General features: G+C 48.9%; 1 protein-coding gene across 1 annotated transcript in view; it reads right to left on the bottom strand.

The window, feature by feature from the left end:
* Window positions 1-8,417: 8,417 nt before the first annotated feature.
* LOC140403373 (uncharacterized) overlaps window positions 8,418-19,811 on the bottom strand; it is a 201,595-nt gene continuing 190,201 nt past the window's right edge. The window contains exons 36-38 of the mRNA XM_072491293.1: window positions 16,765-16,863; window positions 13,143-13,225; window positions 8,418-9,691 (exon numbers count right to left, since the gene is read on the bottom strand). Coding sequence (XP_072347394.1) covers window positions 9,626-9,691; window positions 13,143-13,225; window positions 16,765-16,863 — 248 coding nt within the window. The 3' untranslated portion in view covers window positions 8,418-9,625. The remainder of the gene's footprint in view (window positions 9,692-13,142; window positions 13,226-16,764; window positions 16,864-19,811) is intronic.

Genomic DNA, 19,811 nt, shown 5'->3' with positions numbered 1-19,811 from the left:
TTCTGCGGGGGCAGTGCGGAAGTGATTTCTGGGAGGTAAGTTTCTCCTTTAAATAAATTTTTTAAAAAAAAATTCTAGTGTTTAAGGTGGGAACAGGAAGTCGACCCGCGGACGTCTGGGAAGACCCTCACCAATAAATTCTGGTGGAGAGGAAACCCGAGACACTACACGTGTAGTGTCTCCCACCCGCCCTCCTCCTCTAACCTAATAATAAAACCCTTTGGAGTGAGGTAAGTACCATATTTTATTATTGTTATTAATAATTTTTATTCTTTCTTTTTTTGCATATATAATTTTTTTTTTTAAATTTAGTTGTTAGCCAGATCTTGGTAGAAAGTTAGAGGAATGGCAGGGAAGGGAGTGCAATGTTCCTCCTGCAGGATGTTTGAGGTGAGGGATGCCGTTAGTGTCCCTGCTGATTTTACCTGCAGGAAGTGCTGCCATCTCCAGCTCCTCCAAGACCGAGTTAGGGAACTGGAGCTGGAGTTGGAAGAACTTCGGATCATTCGGGAGGCAGAGGGGGTCATAGATAGCAGCTTCAGGGAATTAGTTACACCAAAGATTGGAGATAGATGGGTAACTGTAAGAGGGACGGGGAAAAAACAGTCAGTGCAGGGATCCCCTGCGGTCGTTCCCCTGAGAAACAAGTATACCGCTTTGGATACTTGTGGGGGGGACGACTTACCAGGGGTAAGCCATGGGGTACAGACCTCTGGCACAGAGTCTGTCCCTGTTGCTCAGAAGGGAAGGGGGGAGAGGAGCAGAGCATTAGTAATTGGGGACTCTATAGTCAGGGGCACAGATAGGAGATTTTGTGGGAGCGTGAGAGACTCACGTTTGGTATGTTGCCTCCCAGGTGCAAGGGTACGTGATGTCTCGGATCGTGTTTTCCGGGTCCTTAAGGGGGAGGGGGAGCAGCCCCAAGTCGTGGTCCACATTGGCACTAACGACATAGGTAGGAAAGGGGATAAGGATGTCAGGCAGGCTTTCAGGGAGCTAGGATGGAAGCTCAGAACTAGAACAAACAGAGTTGTTATCTCTGGGTTGTTGCCCGTGCCACGTGATAGTGAGATGAGGAATAGGGAGAGAGAGCAATTAAACACGTGGCTACAGGGATGGTGCAGGCGGGAGGGATTCAGATTTCTGGATAACTGGGGCGCTTTCTGGGGAAGGTGGGACCTCTACAGACAGGATGGTCTACATCTGAACCTGCGGGGCACAAATATCCTGGGGGGGAGATTTGTTAGTGCTCTTTGGGGGGGTTTAAACTAATGCAGCAGGGGCATGGGAACCTGGATTGTAGTTTTAGGGTAAGGGAGAATGAGAGTATAGAGGTCAGGAGCTCAGATTTGACGTCGGAGGAGGGGGCCAGTGTTCAGGTAGGTGGTTTGAAGTGTGTCTACTTCAATGCCAGGAGTATACGAAATAAGGTAGGGGAACTGGCAGCATGGGTTGGTACCTGGGACTTCGATGTTGTGGCCATTTCGGAGACGTGGATAGAGCAGGGACAGGAATGGATGTTGCAGGTTCCGGGGTTTAGGTGTTTTAGTAAGCTCAGGGAAGGAGGCAAAAGAGGGGGAGGTGTGGCGCTGCTAGTCAAGAGCAGTATTACGGTGGCGGAGAGGATGCTAGATGGGGACTCATCTTCCGAGGTAGTATGGGCTGAGGTTAGAAACAGGAAAGGAGAGGTCACCCTGTTGGGAGTTTTCTATAGGCCTCCAAATAGTTCTAGGGATGTAGAGGAAAGGATGGCGAAGATGATCCTGGATATGAGCGAAAGTAACAGGGTAGTTATTATGGGAGACTTTAACTTTCCAAATATTGACTGGAAAAGATATAGTTCGAGTACATTAGATGGGTCGTTTTTTGTTCAGTGTGTGCAGGAGGGTTTCCTGACACAGTTTGTTGACAGGCCAACAAGAGGTGAGGCCACATTGGATTTGGTTTTGGGTAATGAACCAGGCCAGGTGTTGGATTTGGAGGTAGGTGAGCACTTTGGGGACAGTGACCACAATTCGGTGACGTTTACGTTAAGGATGGAAAGGGATAAGTATACACCGCAGGGCAAGAGTTATAGCTGGGGGAAGGGAAATTATGATGCCATTAGACGTGACTTGGGGGGGATAAGGTGGAGAAGTAGGCTGCAAGTTTTGGACACACTGGATAAGTGGAGCTTGTTCAAGGATCAGCTATTGCGTGTTCTTGATAAGTATGTACCGGTCAGGCAGGGAGGAAGGTGCCGAGCGAGGGAACCGTGGTTTACCAAAGAAGTGGAATCCCTTGTTAAGAGGAAGAAGGAGGCCTATGTGAAGATGAGGTGTGAAGTTTCAGTTGGGGCGATGGATAGTTACAAGGTAGCGAGGAAGGATCTAAAGAGAGAGCTAAGACGAGCAAGGAGGGGACATGAGAAGTATTTGGCAGGAAGGATCAAGGAAAACCCAAAAGCTTTCTATAGGTATGTCAGGAATAAGCGAATGACTAGGGACAGAGTAGGACCAGTCAAGGACAGGGATGGGAAGTTGTGTGTAGAGTCTGAAGAGATAGGCGAGATACTAAATGAATATTTTTCGTCAGTATTCACTCAGGAAAAAGATAATGTTGTGGAGGAGAATGCTGAGCTCCAGGTAAATAGATTAGATGGCATTGAGGTAAGTAGGGAAGAGGTGTTGGCAATTCTGGACAGGCTGAAAATAGATAAGTCCCCGGGGCCTGATGGGATTTATCCTAGGATTCTCTGGGAGGCCAGGGAAGAGATTGCTGGACCATTGGCTTTGATTTTTATGTCATCATTGGATACAGGAATAGTGCCAGAGGACTGGAGGATAGCAAATGTGGTCCCTTTGTTCAAAAAGGGGAGCAGAGACAACCCCGGCAACTATAGACCGGTGAGCCTCACGTCTGTAGTGGGTAAAGTCTTGGAGGGCATTATAAGAGACAAGATTTATAATCATCTAGATAGGAATAATATGATCAGGGATAGTCAGCATGGCTTTGTGAAGGGTAGGTCATGCCTCACAAACCTTATCGAGTTCTTTGAGAAGGTGACTGAACAGGTAGACGAGGGTAGAGCAGTTGATGTGGTGTATATGGATTTCAGCAAAGCGTTTGATAAGGTTCCCCACGGTAGGCTATTGCAGAAAATACGGAGGCTGGGGATTGAGGGTGATTTAGAGATGTGGATCAGAAATTGGCTAGCTGAAAGAAGACAGAGGGTGGTGGTTGATGGGAAATGTTCAGAATGGAGTTCTGTCACAAGTGGAGTACCACAAGGATCTGTTCTGGGGCCGTTGCTGTTTGTCATTTTTATCAATGACCTAGAGGAAGGCGCAGAAGGGTGGGTGAGTAAATTTGCAGTCGATACTAAAGTCGGTGGTGTTGTCGATAGTGAGGAAGGAAGTAGCAGGTTACAGAGGGATATAGATAAGCTGCAGTGCTGGGCTGAGAGGTGGCAAATGGAGTTTAATGTAGAGAAGTGTGAGGTGATTCACTTTGGAAGGAAAAACAGGAATGTGGAATATGTGGCTAATGGAAAAGTTCTTGAAAGTGTGGATGAGCAGAGGGATCTAGGTGTCCATGTACATAGATCCCTGAAAGTTGCCACCCAGGTTGATAGGGTGGTGAAGAAGGCCTATGGAGTGTTGGCCTTTATTGGTAGAGGGATTGAGTTCCGGAGTCAGGAGGTCATGTTGCAGCTGTACAGAACTCTGGTACGGCCGCATTTGGAGTATTGCGTACAGTTCTGGTCACCGCATTATAGGAAGGACGTGGAGGCTTTGGAACGGGTGCAGAGGAGATTTACCAGGATGTTGCCTGGTATGGAGGGAAAATCTTATGAGGAAAGGCTGATGGACTTGAGGTTGTTTTCGTTAGAGAGAAGAAGGTTAAGAGGAGACTTAATAGAGGCATACAAAATGATCAGAGGGTTAGATAGGGTGGACAGTGAGAGCCTTCTCCCACGGATGGAAATGGCTAGCACGAGGGGACATAGCCTTAAACTGAGGGGTAATAGTTATAGGACAGAGGTCAGGGGTAGGTTCTTTACGCAAAGAGTAGTGAGGCCGTGGAATGCCCTACCTGCTACAGTAGTGAACTCGCCAACATTAAGGGCATTTAAAAGTTTATTGGATAAACATATGGATGATAATGGTATAGTGTAGGTTAGATGGCTTTTGTTTCGGTGCAACATCGTGGGCCGAAGGGCCTGTACTGCGCTGTATTGTTCTATGTTCTATGTTCTAATTTGAAGATTGGAGAGTGGCGAATGTTGTGCCCTTGTTTAAGAAGGGCAGCAGGGAAAAGCCTGGGAACTACAAACCGGTGAGCCTACCATCTGTAGTAGGTAAGTTGCTAGAAGGTATTCTGAGAGACAGGATCTACAAGCATTTAGAGAGGCAAGGACTGATTCGGGGCAGTCAGCATGGCTTTGTGCGTGGAAAATCATGTCTCACAAATTTGATTGAGTTTTTTGAGGGGGTGACCAAGAAGGTAGATGAGGGCAGTGCAGTAGACGTTGTCTACATGGACTTTAGCAAAGCCTTTGACAAGGTACCGCATGGTAGGTTGTTGCAGAAGGTTAAAGCTCACGGGATCCAGGGTGAGGTTGCCAATTGGATTCAAAATTGGCTGGACGACAGAAGACAGAGGATGGTTGTAGAGGGTTGTTTTTCAAACTGGAGGCCTGTGACCAGTGGTGTGCCTCAGGGATCTGTGCTGGGTCCACTGTTATTTGTGATTTATATTAATGATTTGGATGAGAATTTAGGAGGCATGGTTAGTAAGTTTGCAGATGACACCAAGATTGGTGGCACAGTGGATAGTGAAGAAGGTTATCTAGGATTGCAACGGGATCTTGATCAATTAGGCCAGTGGGCCGACGAATGGCAGATGGAGTTTAATTTAGATAAATGTGAGGTGATGCATTTTGGCAGATCGAATCAGGCCAGGACCTACTCAGTTAATGGTATGGCGTTGGGGAGAGTTATAGAACAAAGAGATCTAGGAGTACAGGTTCATAGCTCCTTGAAGGTGGAGTCGCAGGTGGACAGGGTGGTGAAGAAGGCATTCGGCATGCTTGGTTTCATTGGTCAGAACATTGAATACAGGAGTTGGGACGTCTTGTTGAAGTTGTACAAGACATTGGTACGGCCACACTTGGAATACTGTGTGCAGTTCTGGTCACCCTATTATAGAAAAGATATTATTAAACTAGAAAGAGTGCAGAAAAGATTTACTAGGATGTTGCCGGGACTTGATGGTTTGAGTTATAAGGAGAGGCTGGATAGACTGGGACTTTTTTCCCTGGAGCGTAGGAGGCTTAGGGATGATCTTATAGAGGTCTATAAAATAATGAGGGGCATAGATAAGGTAGAAAGTCAACATCTTTTCCCAAAAGTAGGGGAGTCTAAAACTAGAGGGCATAGGTTTAAGGTGAGAAGGGAGAGATTCAGAAGGGCCCAGAGGGGCAATGTCTTCACTCAGAGGGTAGTGAGTGTCTGGAATGTGCTGCCAGAGGTAGTAGTAGAGGCGGGTACAATTGTGTCTTTTAAAAAGCATTTAGATAGTTACATGGGGAAGATGGGTATAGAGGGTTATGGGCCAAGTGCGGGCAACTGGGACTAGCTTAATGGTAAAAACTGGGCGGCATGGACTGGTTGGGCCGAAGGGCCTGTTTCCATGCTGTAAACTTCTATGATTCTATGATTCTAACAATCCTCTCAAGGTCCTCACCTGTCATAGCCTCATTTCCATCAGTCACTGGCATGTTATTTGTGTCTTCCACTGTGAAGACCGACCCAAAAAACCTGTTCAGTTCCTCAGCCATTTCCTCATCTCCCATTATTAAATCTCCCTTCTCCTCCTCTAGAGGACCAATATTTACCTTAGCCACTCTTTTTTGTTTTATATATTTGTAGAAACTTTTACTATCTGTTTTTATATTCTGAGCAAGTTTACTCTCATAATCTATCTTCCACTTCTTTATAGCGTTTTTAGTAGCTTTCTGTTGCCCCCTAAAGATTTCCCAGTCCTCTAGTCTCCCACTAATCTTTGCTACTTTCTATGCTTTTTCCTTCAATTTGATACTCTCCCTTATTTCCGTAGATATCCACGGTCGATTTTCCCTCTTTCTACCGTCCTTCCTTATTGTTGGTATAAACCTTTGCTGAGCACTGTGAAAAATCGCTTGGAAGGTTCTCCACTGTTCCTCAACTGTTTCACCATAAAGTCTTTGCTCCCAGTCTACCTTAGCTAGTTCTTCTCTCATCCCATTGTAATCTCCTTTGTTTCAGCACAAAACACTAGTGTTTGATTTTACCTTCTCACCCTCCATCTGTATTTTAAATTCCACCATATTGTGATCGCTCCTTCCGAGAGGATCCCTAACTATGAGATCCTGAATCAATCCTGTCTCATTACACAGGACCAGATCTAGGACCGCTTGTTCCCTCGTAGGTTCCATTACATACTGTTCTAGGAAACTATCGTGGATACATTCTATAAACACCTCCTCAAGGCTGCCTTGACCGACCTGGTTAAACCAATCAACATGTAGATTAAAATCCCCCATGATAACTGCTGTACCATTTCTACATGCATCTGTTATTTCTTTGTTTATTGCCTGCCCCACCATAATGTTACTATTTGGTGGCCTATAGACTACTCCTATCAGTGACTTTTTCGCCTTACTATTCCTGATTTCCACCCAAATGGATTCAATCTTATCCTCCATAGCACCGATGTCATCCCTTACTGTTGCCCGGATGTCATCCTCAAATAACAGAGCTACACCACCTCCCTTACCATCCACTCTGTCCTTCCGAATAGTTTGACACCCTGGGATATTTAACTCCCAGTCGTGACCATCCTTTAACCATGTTTCAGTAATGGCCACTAAATCATAGTCATTCACGTAGATTTGCGCCATCAACTCATTTACCTTATTCCGAATACTACGAGCATTCAGGTAAAGTACACTTATGTTGGCTTTTTTACCTCTGTTCTGAATCTTAACACCTCGATCAGTAACCTCTCCTAAGTTCTATTTCCTCTTAACCTTTCTCCTAATTTTCCTTGTCGTTTAACCCATATCTTCATGTAACAACCTGCCGCGTCGCTTACCATTAATGTTTTCACTTCCCGTTTTATTCCTTTTAGTATTCCTGGTCTGATTCACTGAGCTCCCCTCAGTCACTGTACCTTGTACTGTCGCCCTTTTTGATTTTTGACTGTGGCTTCTCTGCCTTACACCTTCCCCCTTACTGCCTTTTGTTTCTGTCCCTGTTTTACTACCTTCCAACTTCCTCCAACGGTTCCCATCCCCCTGCCACATTAGTTTAAACTCTTCCCAACAGCTCTAGCAAACACCCCCCCCCCCCCAGGACATCGGTTCCAGTCCTGCCCAGGTGCAGACCGTCCGGTTTGTACTGGTCCCCCTCCTCCAGAACCGGTTCCAATGCCCCATGAATTTGAATCCCTCCCTCTTGCACCATCTCCCGAGCCATGCATTCATCCTATCTATCCTGACATTGCTACTCTGACTAGCTCGTGGCACTGGTAGCAATCCTGAGATTACTACCTTTGAGGTCCTACCTTTTAGTCTAACTCCTAGCTCCCTAAATTCAGCTTGTAGGACCTCGTCCCGTTTTTTACCTATATCGTTGGTGCCTATGTGCACCACGACAGCTGGCTGTTCGCCCTCCCCCCCCCACCCCCCCTCCCCAGAATGTCCTGCAGCCGCTCCGAGACATCCTTGACCCTTGCACCAGGGAGGCAACATACCATCCTGGAGTCCTGATTGCATCCGCAGAACCGCCTGTCTATTCCCCTTACAATTGAGCCCCCTATCACTCTAGCCCTGCCATTCTTCTTCCTGCCCAGCTGTGCAGCAGAGCCAGCCACGGTGCCATGAACCTGGCTGCTGCTGCCTTCCCCTGGTGAGCCATCTCCCTCAACAGTATCTAAAGCGGTATATCTGTTTTGCAGGGAGATGACCGCAGAGGACACCTGCACTGCCTTCCTACTCTTGCTCTGTCTTTTGGTCACCCATTTACTATCTCCCTCAGTACCTTTCACCTGCGGTGTGACCAACTCGCTAAACGTGCTATCCACGACGTCCTCAGCATCGCGGATGCTCGAAAGTGAGTCCATCCGCAGCTCCAGAGCCGTCAAGCGGTCTAACAGGAGCTGCAACTGGACACACTTCTTGCACGTGAAGGAGCCAGGGACAGTGGACGTGGTCAGAGTGAAGCAGAGAGAGGAAGGTGAAGCGGGTGGAGGACAGAGGAACAGAAAGATCCCACTCGGAGAAACAAGCCAAACATCAGTCTCAGCGTCAGAATGAGTTTCAATCTGGACCAGGATGGTTTTCACTCTGAATCAGATCATCTGCACATTTCTCCAAAAGAAACACCTTTCACACATTGTGGTCAAGCAGTTATAGATTTATTGAGCACACACTTCATGCAATAACATTGAAACACCCGCTGAACCGATCAGCCCACATGTGATGGTGAGGAACTCCGACATGTTACACTTCCCAGCTGAATATTCAGTGAAACAAACTCTCCACAATCCAGATCCTCAGGACAGTCGACTGCTTCATTCGAGACCTTTTTGACCCCAGGTTTGTGTCTGTGAAAGTCCATTAATGGGAAGCTCACAGACCTGATTGTGTGACAGAAACAAGAGAAAACCCAGCGAGCTGTAAATGCAGAGCCGGTCAGGCAGTAACTGTGGAGAGAATCCCAGTTACTCTTTCAGGGTCAGGAGCCAAAGCATTGAGCTGAAACATGATCTGGGGTTTCTCCACAGCCGCTGCCTGACTAGCTGAGAGTTCAGTGTCTGCAGGAGTTTCCCTGATATTAGTCCTGACCATGTCTCGCTCACACCAGCGGTTTGCCAGCTTCACGCTGCAGAGTTGTGACCAACAGGACATTTTCACCGGGTCTATTGGTTGACACGAGTGAAGGTGGGAACACATTGCTCTCTGCTCCATCAGGAATATCGCTCCTCCAGATAAGGAGCATCTGATTGGACCCACCACATATCGGAAAAGCTGATTCCCTCCCTTGTTTCATTGAGCTCCTGGGATCAGTTATCAAATATTTCACTTTGCTCAACAGAATGTGTTTCTGTGAAGGAAACAAGAACGCTGGATTTTATTCTGTCCCAACAACACCATTGTCGAGGAACCCTGAGGGAATGGATGATCTCTACCCAGAGATTGTGCTGGGATTCACTGTTGTCTGGACACCCATTCCCGGTGCTGACAAATCTCGGAATTCAGCAACTGGACACAGATCTTTATAAAATCCTCTCGTTAAGCAGAAGGTTAAAAAGGGTCATTTGGGGTCAGTCTCTGTCCCACAGCCCAGTGGTCAGGACTTCCAAATGGAGGTTATACTTCCCTATTCCACAAAGCCAAAACTAAAAGCTCCCACATTCCCTAATATGAAGACGAATCAATCGCAATGTAAGATTAACACACAGCGAGCGATTAACCCTTTGCTCGCTGCGTCACGCTGTAAGGCAGGGCTATTACTGAGCGAAGCTGTAAACACACAGGTGACCAGGTGCTCACTGGTACGATCCATCACCGTCAATCTTCTGGAGCAGCCACAGCCCAGAGCTAACTTTCTCCCAGACTCAAATGAAGCTTCAGGTCCGGGAATCGTTCCCTGAACGACAGCTGCAGCTACATCGCAGACAGGAGACATGGTTAATATTGCAGTGAGGGAGGGGAGACATGGTTAATATTGCAGTGAGGGGGGGGGGAGACATGGTTAATATTGCAGTGAAGGGGGGGAGACATGGTTAATATTGCAGTGAAGGGGGGGAGACATGGTTAATATTGCAGTGAGGGGGGGGAGACATGGTTAATATTGCAGTGAGGGGGGAGACATGGTTAATATTGCAGTGAGGGGGGGGAGACATGGTTAATATTGCAGTGAGGGGGGAGACATGGTTAATATTGCAGTGAAGGGGGGGAGACATGGTTAATATTGCAGTGAGGGGGGGGAGACATGGTTAATATTGCAGTGAGGGGGGGGAGACATGGTTAATATTGCAGTGAGGGGGGGGGAGACATGGTTAATATTGCAGTGAGGGGGGGGAGACATGGTTAATATTGCAGTGAAGGGGGGGGCATGGTTAATATTGCAGTGAGGGGGGAGACATGGTTAATATTGCAGTGAGGGGGGGGAGACATGGTTAATATTGCAGTGAGGGGGGGGAGACATGGTTAATATTGCAGTGAGGGGGGGGAGAGACATGGTTAATATTGCAGTGAGGGGGGGGAGACATGGTTAATATTGCAGTGAGGGGGGGGAGACATGGTTAATATTGCAGTGAGGGGGGGGGAGACATGGTTAATATTGCAGTGAGGGGGGGGAGACATGGTTAATATTGCAGTGAGGGGGGGGAGACATGGTTAATATTGCAGTGAGGGGGGGAGACCTGGTTAATATTGCAGTGAGGGGGGGGGAGACATGGTTAATATTGCAGTGAGGGGGGGGAGACATGGTTAATATTGCAGTGAGGGGGGGGGGAGACATGGTTAATATTGCAGTGAGGGGGGGGAGACATGGTTAATATTGCAGTGAGGGGGGGGGGAAGACATGGTTAATATTGCAGTGAGGGGGGGGGGAGACATGGTTAATATTGCAGTGAGGGGGGGGAGACATGGTTAATATTGCAGTGAGGGGGGGTGAGAAATGGTTAATATTGCAGTGAGGGGGGGAGAAATGGTTAATATTGCAGTGAGGGGGGGAGAAATGGTTAATATTGCAGTGAGGGGGGGGAGAAATGGTTAATATTGCAGTGAGGGGGGGAGACATGGTTAATATTGCAGTGAGGGGGGGGAGACATGGTTAATATTGCAGTGAGGGGGGGAGAAATGGTTAATATTGCAGTGAGGGGGGAGACATGGTTAATATTGCAGTGAGGGGGGGGAGAAATGGTTAATATTGCAGTGAGGGGGGGAGAAATGGTTAATATTGCAGTGAGGGGGGGAGAAATGGTTAATATTGCAGTGAGGGGGGGGGGTAGAGTTTGGGGACAAAAAGTCACCTTCACTGCCAATCACTGGCTGGAACGGCTCAGGGTGTGAGGAACGCGGGAAATTGCTGCCAATATTTTGGGCAGCACGGTAGCACTGTGGTTAGCACTGTTGCTTCACAGCTCCAGGGTCCCAGGTTCGATTCCCCGCTGGGTCACTGTCTGTGCGGAGTCTGCACATCCTCCCCGTGTGTGCGTGGGTTTCCTCCGGGTGCTCCGGTTTCCTCCCACAGTCCAAAGATGTGCGGGTTCGGTGGATTGGCCGTGATCGATGGCCCTCAGGTTAGGGTTGCAGGAATAGGGCGGGGATTGGGCCTAGGCAGAGTGGTCTTTTGAAGGGTCAGTGCAGATGTGATGGGCCGAGTGACGTCCTTCTGCACCGCAGGGATTCTATCATTCTATTTTTAATGAAATGATAAGAGGGAGAAAAGAGAGAGACAGAGTGGAAGAGGGTGTGAGAGAAACAGAGAAAGGGGGAGACAGGATGAGGCAGAGAGAGAGAGAGACTGGGATAGGAAGAAAGAGGGAGAGAGTGGGATAGGAAGAAAGAGGGAGAGAGTTGGACAGACACGGCAGAAAAAAAAGAGAGACTGGGACAGAAATAAAGAGAGCAAGTGGGACAGACACGAGAGAGAGATACGATTCTTTCTTGTAGCTCCAAAGAGAAGGGTTCAGCGGCGACACACGTCGAGTTGGTATCACATTGAGGACGGGGTTTATTTACAAAATGCAGCTCAAACAGGGCACAATGATGAACTCCACAAAAGCCCGTGAAACGCTCCGATTATGTCATTGCGGAACACGTGACAATAACACGTGGGCGGCTCGGTGGCTGAGTGGTTAACACGGCTGCCTCACAGCGCCAGGGTCCCGGGTCCAATTCCGACCTCGGGTGACTGAGTGGAGTTTATACTTTCTCCCCGTGTCTGCGTGGGTTTCCTCTGGGTGCTCCGGTTTCCTCCCACTGTCCAAAGGTTTGCCGGTTAGGGGGTGTTATGGGGGTAACGGGGACGGGGGCCTCGGCAGGGTGCTCTTTCAGAGGGTCGGCGCAGACTCGATGGGCTGAATGGCCTCCTTCTGCAACGTTGGGATTCGATGGATTTCTGAGGTTCTATTACACCAGCCAATGGTGTTACTCTGATACAGAACAGAAAGTAAAAGGGGCAGATGGAGACAAAGCGTGAGAGAGAGAGAGAGAGAAACATTGAAGGTTAGAGGGAGCGAGAGTGTGAGAAAGAGCGAGAGATTGAGAGGGAGACAGAGGACAGACAGGTTGAGGCAGCAACAGAGATGGACAGAGGGAGAGAGAGAGAGAGCGAGGGAAAGATACAGGGACAGAGAGAGAGAGCGAGAGAGAGTGGGGAAAGATACAGAGAGAGAGAGAGAGAGAGCGAGGGAAAGATACAGGGACAGAGAGAGCGAGAGAAAGATACAGAGGCAGAGCGAGGGAAAGAGACAGTGACAGAGAGAGAGCAAGGGAAAGATGCAGAGACAGGGGGAGAGGGAAAGATGCAGAGACAGAGAGAGAGGGAGGGAAAGATACAGAGACAGAGAGAGAGAACGAGGGAAAGCTAAAGAGACCAGAGAGAGAGGGAGGGGGAAAGATGCAGAGAGAGAGAGGGAACGAGTGAAAGATACAGAGACAGAGAGAGAGAGAGAGAGAGAGGGAAAGATACAGAGACAGAGGGAGAGAGCGAGGGAAAGGTACAGAGACCGAGAGAGAGAGCGAGGGAAAGATACAGAGACAGAGAGAGAGAGATTGGGAAAGATACAGAGAGAGGTGATCTCGGGGACAGCAGTGCAATGTGAGTCTGCCCCTTGTGTGAGGAGATCGGCCCAATGGGACTGGACTGTGACAAAGCCCCTGATCCAGCGACACTGTCGAGGCTCAGACACCAAGACAGGAACAGGAGGAGGCCATTCAGCCCATTGAACCTGTTCCGTGGGACAGGAGGGTTGTCTGGGTGATAGGAGGGTGGCCAGAGGGGGGGTGGAGCTGCTGTATGTGAGGTGACGGCTCCTGATCTCTGAATCCAGACAGTGAGAGGCAGGTGTTGGTGTCAATATTTAATCTCGAAACAGTTTCTCACCTCCAGAATGAATTTCCGCATCGAGTCAGGATCAAAGTCTCCCAGCAATGTGATCACCAGTTGAAACTGTTTGCCACCCATTCCTAAAGACAACAATCACAGCTTTAGAAGGTTAAACTCACTGAGCCCAGCTCCCAGGAGGCACTGGGGCCTGGCCATTCTTCCCTCTATTTCATGTTTCCCCCTCAATGTTACCATTGCCTCTTTCCTCTCCCGTACCAGCCTCCCGGAGCAGGCGCCGGGATGTGGCGACTAGGGGCTTTTCACAGTAACTTCATTTGAAGCCTACTTGTCACAATAAGCGATTTTCATTTCATTTTTTCATTTCACTCCATATCTGGTTCACACTCTCTCTATCTCGATATAGTTTCTACTTTCTACTCTCTGTGTCACATCCTCCCAACTCCTGTCCAAACTAATAAAAACATCAGGAATATGAGCGAGATCATCGAGTCCATCAGGACGGCTCTGCCTAATCAGGGCTGGTCATTGTGGATCTAACACCACTTTCCTGTCTTCCCGATAATCCTCGTCAATCCAAAATCTGTACCTCGCCTGTCACTCTTTGTTCCTCCTTCAATTGCTGTTGCTCTCGCCCTCCTCCCTGTCACAGGAGAGAGAGAGATGCAGCAAGATAGAGAGAATGTGTGAGAGAGAGATACAGCAAGATAGAGAGAATGTGAGAGAGAGAGAGACAGCAAGATAGAGAGATTGTGTGAGAGAGATACAGCAAGATAGAGAGAATGTGTGAGAGAGAGTGATGCAGCAAGATAGAGAGAATGTGTGAGAGAGTGAGATACAGCAAGATAGAGAGAATGTGTGAGAGCGAGAGATACAGTAAGATAGAGAGAATGTGTGTGAGAGAGAGAGATACAGCAAGATAGAGAGAATGTGTGAGAGAGAGAAATACAGCAAGATAGAGAGAATGTGCGAGAGATACTCCATCCCACTCCCCTCACTCACTCACTCCATCCCACTCCCCTCCCTCACTCACTCCATCCCACTCCCCTCACTCACTCACTCCACCCCACTCCGTTCACTCACTCACTCCATCCCATTCCCTCATTCACTCCATCCCACTCCCCTCACTCACTCACTCCATCCCACTCCCCTCCCTCACTCCATCCCACTCCCCTCACTCACTCCATCCCACTCCCCTCACTCACTCCATCCCACACCCCTCACTCACTCACTCCATCCCACTCCCCTCCCTCACTCACTCCATCCCACTCCCCTCACTCACTCCATCCCACTCCCCTCCCTCACTCACTCCATCCCACTTCCCTCACTCATTCAATCCATCCCATTCCCTCATTCACTCCATCCCACTCCCCTCACTCACTCACTCCATCCACTCCCCTCCCTCACTCCATCCCACTCCCTTCACTCACTCACTCCATCCCTTTCCCTCATTCACTCCATCCCACTCCCCTCCCTCACTCACTCCATCCCACTCCCCTCACTCACTCACTCCATCCCACTCCCCTCATTCACTCCATCCCACTCCCTTCAGTCACTCACTCCATCCCACTCCCCTCACTCACTCCATCCCACTTCCCTCACTCACTCAATCCCACTTCCCTCACTCACTCCATCCCACTCCCCTCACTCACTCAATCCCACTTCCCTCACTCACTCACTCCATCCCACTCCTCTCACTCACTCCAACCCACGACCCTCCCTCACTCCATCCCACTCCTCTCAATCACTCCATCCCACTCCCCTCACTCACTCACTCCATCCCACTCTCCTCACTCACTCACTCCATCCCACTTCCCTCACTCACTCAATCCCACTTCCCTCACTCACTCCATCCCACTCCCCTCACTCACTCAATCCCACTTCCCTCACTCACTCACTCCATCCCACTCCTCTCACTCACTCCAACCCACGACCCTCCCTCACTCCATCCCACTCCTCTCAATCACTCCATCCCACTCCTCTCAATCACTCCATCCCACTCCCCTCACTCACTCACTCCATCCCACTCTCCTCACTCACTCACTCCATCCCACTCCCCTCCCTCACTCACTCCATCCCACTCCCCTCACTCACTCCATCCCACTCCCCTCACTCACTCCATCCCACTCTCCTCACTCACTCACTCCATCCCACTCCCCTCACTCACTCCACCCCTCCCTTCACTCACTCACTCCATCCCACTCCCCTCACTCACTCACTCCATCCCACTCCCCTCACTCACTCACTTCACCCCACTCCCTTCACTCACTCACTCCATACCATTCCCTCGTTCACTCCAACCCACTCCCCTCACTCACCCACTCCATCCCACTCCCCTCACTCACCCACTCCATCCCACTCCCCTCCCACACTCACTCCATCCCACTCCCCTCACTCACTCACTCCATCCCATTCCCTCACTCACTCCATCCCACTCCCCGCACTCACTCACTCCATCCCATTCCGTCATTCACTCCATCCAACTCCCCTCATTCACCCACTCCATCCCATTCCCTCATTCACTCCATCCCACTCTCCTCACTCACTCACTCCATCCCACTCTCCTCACTCACTCACTCCATCCCACTCCCCTCACTCACTCTATCGCACTCCCCTCACTCACTCACTCCATGCCACTCCCCTCACTCACTCACTATCCCACTCCCCTCACTCACTCCATCCCACTCCCCTCACTCACTCACTCCATCCCACTCTCCTCACTCACTCACTCCACCCCACTCCCCTCACACACTCTATCCCAGTCCCACTCCTTCACTCACTCCATCCCACTCCCCTCACTCACTCATTCCATCCCATTCCCTCACTCACTCACTCCATCCCAGTCCCACTCCTTCACTCACTCCATCCCACTCCCCTCACTCACTCACTCCATCCCATTCCCTCACTCACTCACTCCATCCCAGTCCCACTCCTTCACTCACTCCATCCCACTCCCCTCACTCACTCACTCCATCCCACTCCCCTCACTCACTCACTCCATCCCATTCCCTCACTCACTCACTCCATCCCAGTCACACTCCTCTCACTCCATCCCACTCCCCTCACTCACTCCATCGCACTCCCCTCACTCACTCACTCCATCCCATTCCCTCATTCACTCCATCCCACTCCCCTCAATCACTCACTCCATCCCACTCCCCTCACTCACTCACTCCATCCCACTGCCGTCACTCACTCACTCCATCCCACTCTCCTCACTCACTCACTCCATCCCACTCCCCTCACTCACTCACTCCATCCCACTCCCCTCACTCACTCCATCCCACTCCCCTCACTCACTCCATCCCACTCCCCTCACTCACTCCATCCCACTCCCCTCACTCACTCCATCCCACTCCCCTCACTCACTCCATGCCACCCCCCTCACTCACTCCAACCCACTCCTCTCACTCACACAATCCCACTCCCCTCCCTCACTCCATCCCACTCCCCTCACTAACTCCATCCCACTCCCCTCACTCACTCCATCCCACTCCCCTCACTCACTCCATCCCACTCCCCTCACTCACTCACTCCATCCCATTCCCTCACTCACTCCCTGCAGAGTAATAAAAGCCACTCTCTCAGTTGGAGATTTGATGAATGCTCCGGGAGTTTTCCGGGTGAAGTTTGAGTTTAAAACCCCTCCGGATGCTGTTACCTGGCGCTGGTGATGTCAGATTTGGGACAATCATTGAAGATGCAATTTGTGGCAGAGTGGGCTTTGGTGTGGTTGGCAGAGTTGGTATGACAGCTTCACCTGGAAATAAGAGACACAAAGGTGGGAGAATGAGTGAGGACAAAATCCCAACATCAAAGCAAAATAAAGAAAGTGCCGGGAATCTGAAGTCATTGCAGAAGCTTCTGGAAAGACCCAGTACATCTGGGAGCATCTGTGGAGCGAGGAACAGAGAGCCTTGCAGATTGAGGAACTGTTTGTCATCCAGCAGGGGCTTGGGAACCTGAATTGTAGCTCCAGTATACAGGAGGTTGAGAGTAGTGAGGTCATGAGTAAGGTTTCAAAGTTGCAGGAGTGTACCGGCAGGCAGGAAGGTGGTTTAAAGTGTGTCTTCTTCAATGCCAGGAGCATCCGGAATAAGGTGGGTGAACTTGCGGCATGGGTTGGTACCTGGGACTTCGATGTTGTGGCCATTTCACAGACATGGATAGAGCAGGGACAGGAATGGTTGTTGCAGGTGCCGGGGTTTAGATATTTCAGTAAGCTCAGAGAAGGTGGTATAAGAGGGGGAGGGGTGGCATTGTAGTCAAGGACAGTATTACGGTGGCTGAAAGGATGTTTGATGAGGACTCGTCTACTGAGGTAGTATGGGCTGAGGTTAGAAACAGGAAAGGAGAGATCACCCTGTTAGGGGTTTTCTATAGGCCTCCGAAAAGTTCCAGAGATGTAGAGGAGAGGATTGCAAAGATGATTCTGGATAGGAGCGAAAGTAACAGGGTAGTTGTTATGGGGGACTTCAACTTTCCAAATATTGACTGGAAATGCTATAGTTCGAGTACTTTAGATGGGTCCTTTTTTGTCTAATGTGTGCAGGAGGGTTTCCTGACACAGTACAAGAGGCGAGGCCATATTGGATTTGGTACTGGGTAATGAACCAGAACAGCTGTTAGATTTGGAGGTAGGTGAGCACTTTGGTGACAGTGACCACAATTTGATTACGTTTACTTTAGCGAAGGAAAGGGATAGGTATATACCGCAGGGCAAGAGTTATATCTGGGGGAAAGGCAATTATGATGCGATGAGGCAAGACTTAGGATGCATCGGATGGGGAAGGAAACTGCAGGGGATGGGCACAATGGAAATGTGGAGCTTGTTCAAGGACCTGTCGGGCAGGGAAGAAGTGGTCGAGCGAGGGAACCGTGGTTTACTAAAGAAGTTGAATCACTTGTCAAGAGGAAGAAGGAGGCTTATGTAAAGATGAGACGTGAAGGTTCAGTTAGGGCGCTCGAGAGTTACAAGTTAACTAGGAAGGACCTAAAGAGAGAGCTAAGGAGAGCCAGGAGGGGACATGAGAAGTGTCATGTGAGAGTACCTTTAAGACATGGATGTTTATGCAATGTACCTTTAAGAAAACAGTGACGTCAGAGAGTGGGTGGAGCTGAGGTCAGGTCAGCCATTTTGCAGTTTAGTTTTGCAGTTTGGAAAAGAGCTTGTGTGTGTCTGGGTGTTTCCAGAGAGCTGCAGTATTAAAAAGCAGCTTGTGTGTGTCTGTGTGTTTCAGAGAGCTTCAGTTTGGAGAAAAAGAGCTTGGGGAGTGTCTGTGTTTTGCAGTGAGCTGGATCTCTGCCATAAAAAACTATCTCTGGATCATTTGGGTGATTTAAACTCATAATTGTAAAGCCTTTAACCTGATGTGATTCTGTTTAAAGGTGTTAAGTCTCTTGGAAGTTTGAAGGAACATTTTAAGGAATTATTTACTGTTGCAATATTTTCGGAGTTATCTTTGAAGTAAGGGGTGTTAAGAGATCCAATGTTTATTTAAGAAGTTAAGTTGAGTTCTTGGAATAAACAGTGTTTTGTGTTTAAAAACCCACGTGTCCATAATTCTAATCCCACTCCTAGGGAACAAGCCGTGTGCTCGGAAAAGCAGCAAATACATTAAAGGGAGAGGTTGGTTGAACTCCATGATACATTTTGGGGTTCTGAAAACGCCTCGCCCATAACAGAAGTCTTTGGCAGGTAGGATCAAGGATAACCCTAAAGTTTACTATAGATATATCAGGAATAAAAGAAAGACTAGGGTAAGAGTAGGGCATGTCAAGGACAATAGTGGGAAGTTATGCGTGGAGTCCGAGGAGATAGGAGAGGTGCTAAATGAATATTTTTCATTAGTATTCACACAGGAAAAAGACAATGTTGTCGAGGAGAATACTGAGATTCAGGCTACTAGACTAGAAGGGCTTGAGGTTCATAAGGAGGAGGTGTTAGCAATTCTGGAAAGTGTGAAAATAGATAAGTCCCCTGGGTCGGATGGGATTTATCCTAGGATTCTCTGGGAAGCTAGGGAGGAGCCTTTGGCTTTGATCTTTATGTCATCATTGTCTACAGGAATAGTGCCAGAAGATTGGAGGAAAACAAATGTCCCCTTGTTCAAGAAGGGGAGTAGAGACAACCCCGGTGACTATAGACCAGTGAGCCTTACTTCTGTTGTGGGCAAAGTCTTGGAAAGGTTTATAAGAGATAGGATGTATAATCATCTGGAAAGGAATAATTTGATTAGAGATAGTCAACACGGCTTTGTGAAGGGTAGGTCGTGCCTCACAAACCTTATTGAGTTCTTTGAGAAGGTGACCAAACAGGTGGACGAGGGTAAAGCAGTTGATGTGGTGTACATGGATTTCAGTAAAGCGTTTGATAAGGTCCCCCACGGTAGGCTACTGCAGAAAATACGGAGGCTGGGGATTGAGGGTGATTTAGCAGTTTGGATCAGAAATTGGCTAGCTGGAAGAAGACAAAGGGTGGTGGTTGATGGGAAATGTTCAGACTGGAGTCCAGTTACTAGTGGTGTACCACAAGGATCTGTTTTGGGGACACTGCTGTTTGTCATTTTTATAAATGACCTGGAGGAGGGCGTAGAAGGATGGGTGAGTAAATTTGCAGATGACACTAAAGTCGGTGGAGTTGTGGACAGTGCGGAAGGATGTTACAAGTTACAGAGGGACATAGATAAGCTGCAGCACTGGGCTGAG

The sequence above is a fragment of the Scyliorhinus torazame genome, chromosome 27, assembly GCF_047496885.1.
Source record: "Scyliorhinus torazame isolate Kashiwa2021f chromosome 27, sScyTor2.1, whole genome shotgun sequence".
NCBI lineage: Eukaryota > Metazoa > Chordata > Chondrichthyes > Carcharhiniformes > Scyliorhinidae > Scyliorhinus > Scyliorhinus torazame.
Note: the sequence above shows the minus strand (reverse complement) of the source record. Positions and strands in the feature narration are given on the sequence as shown.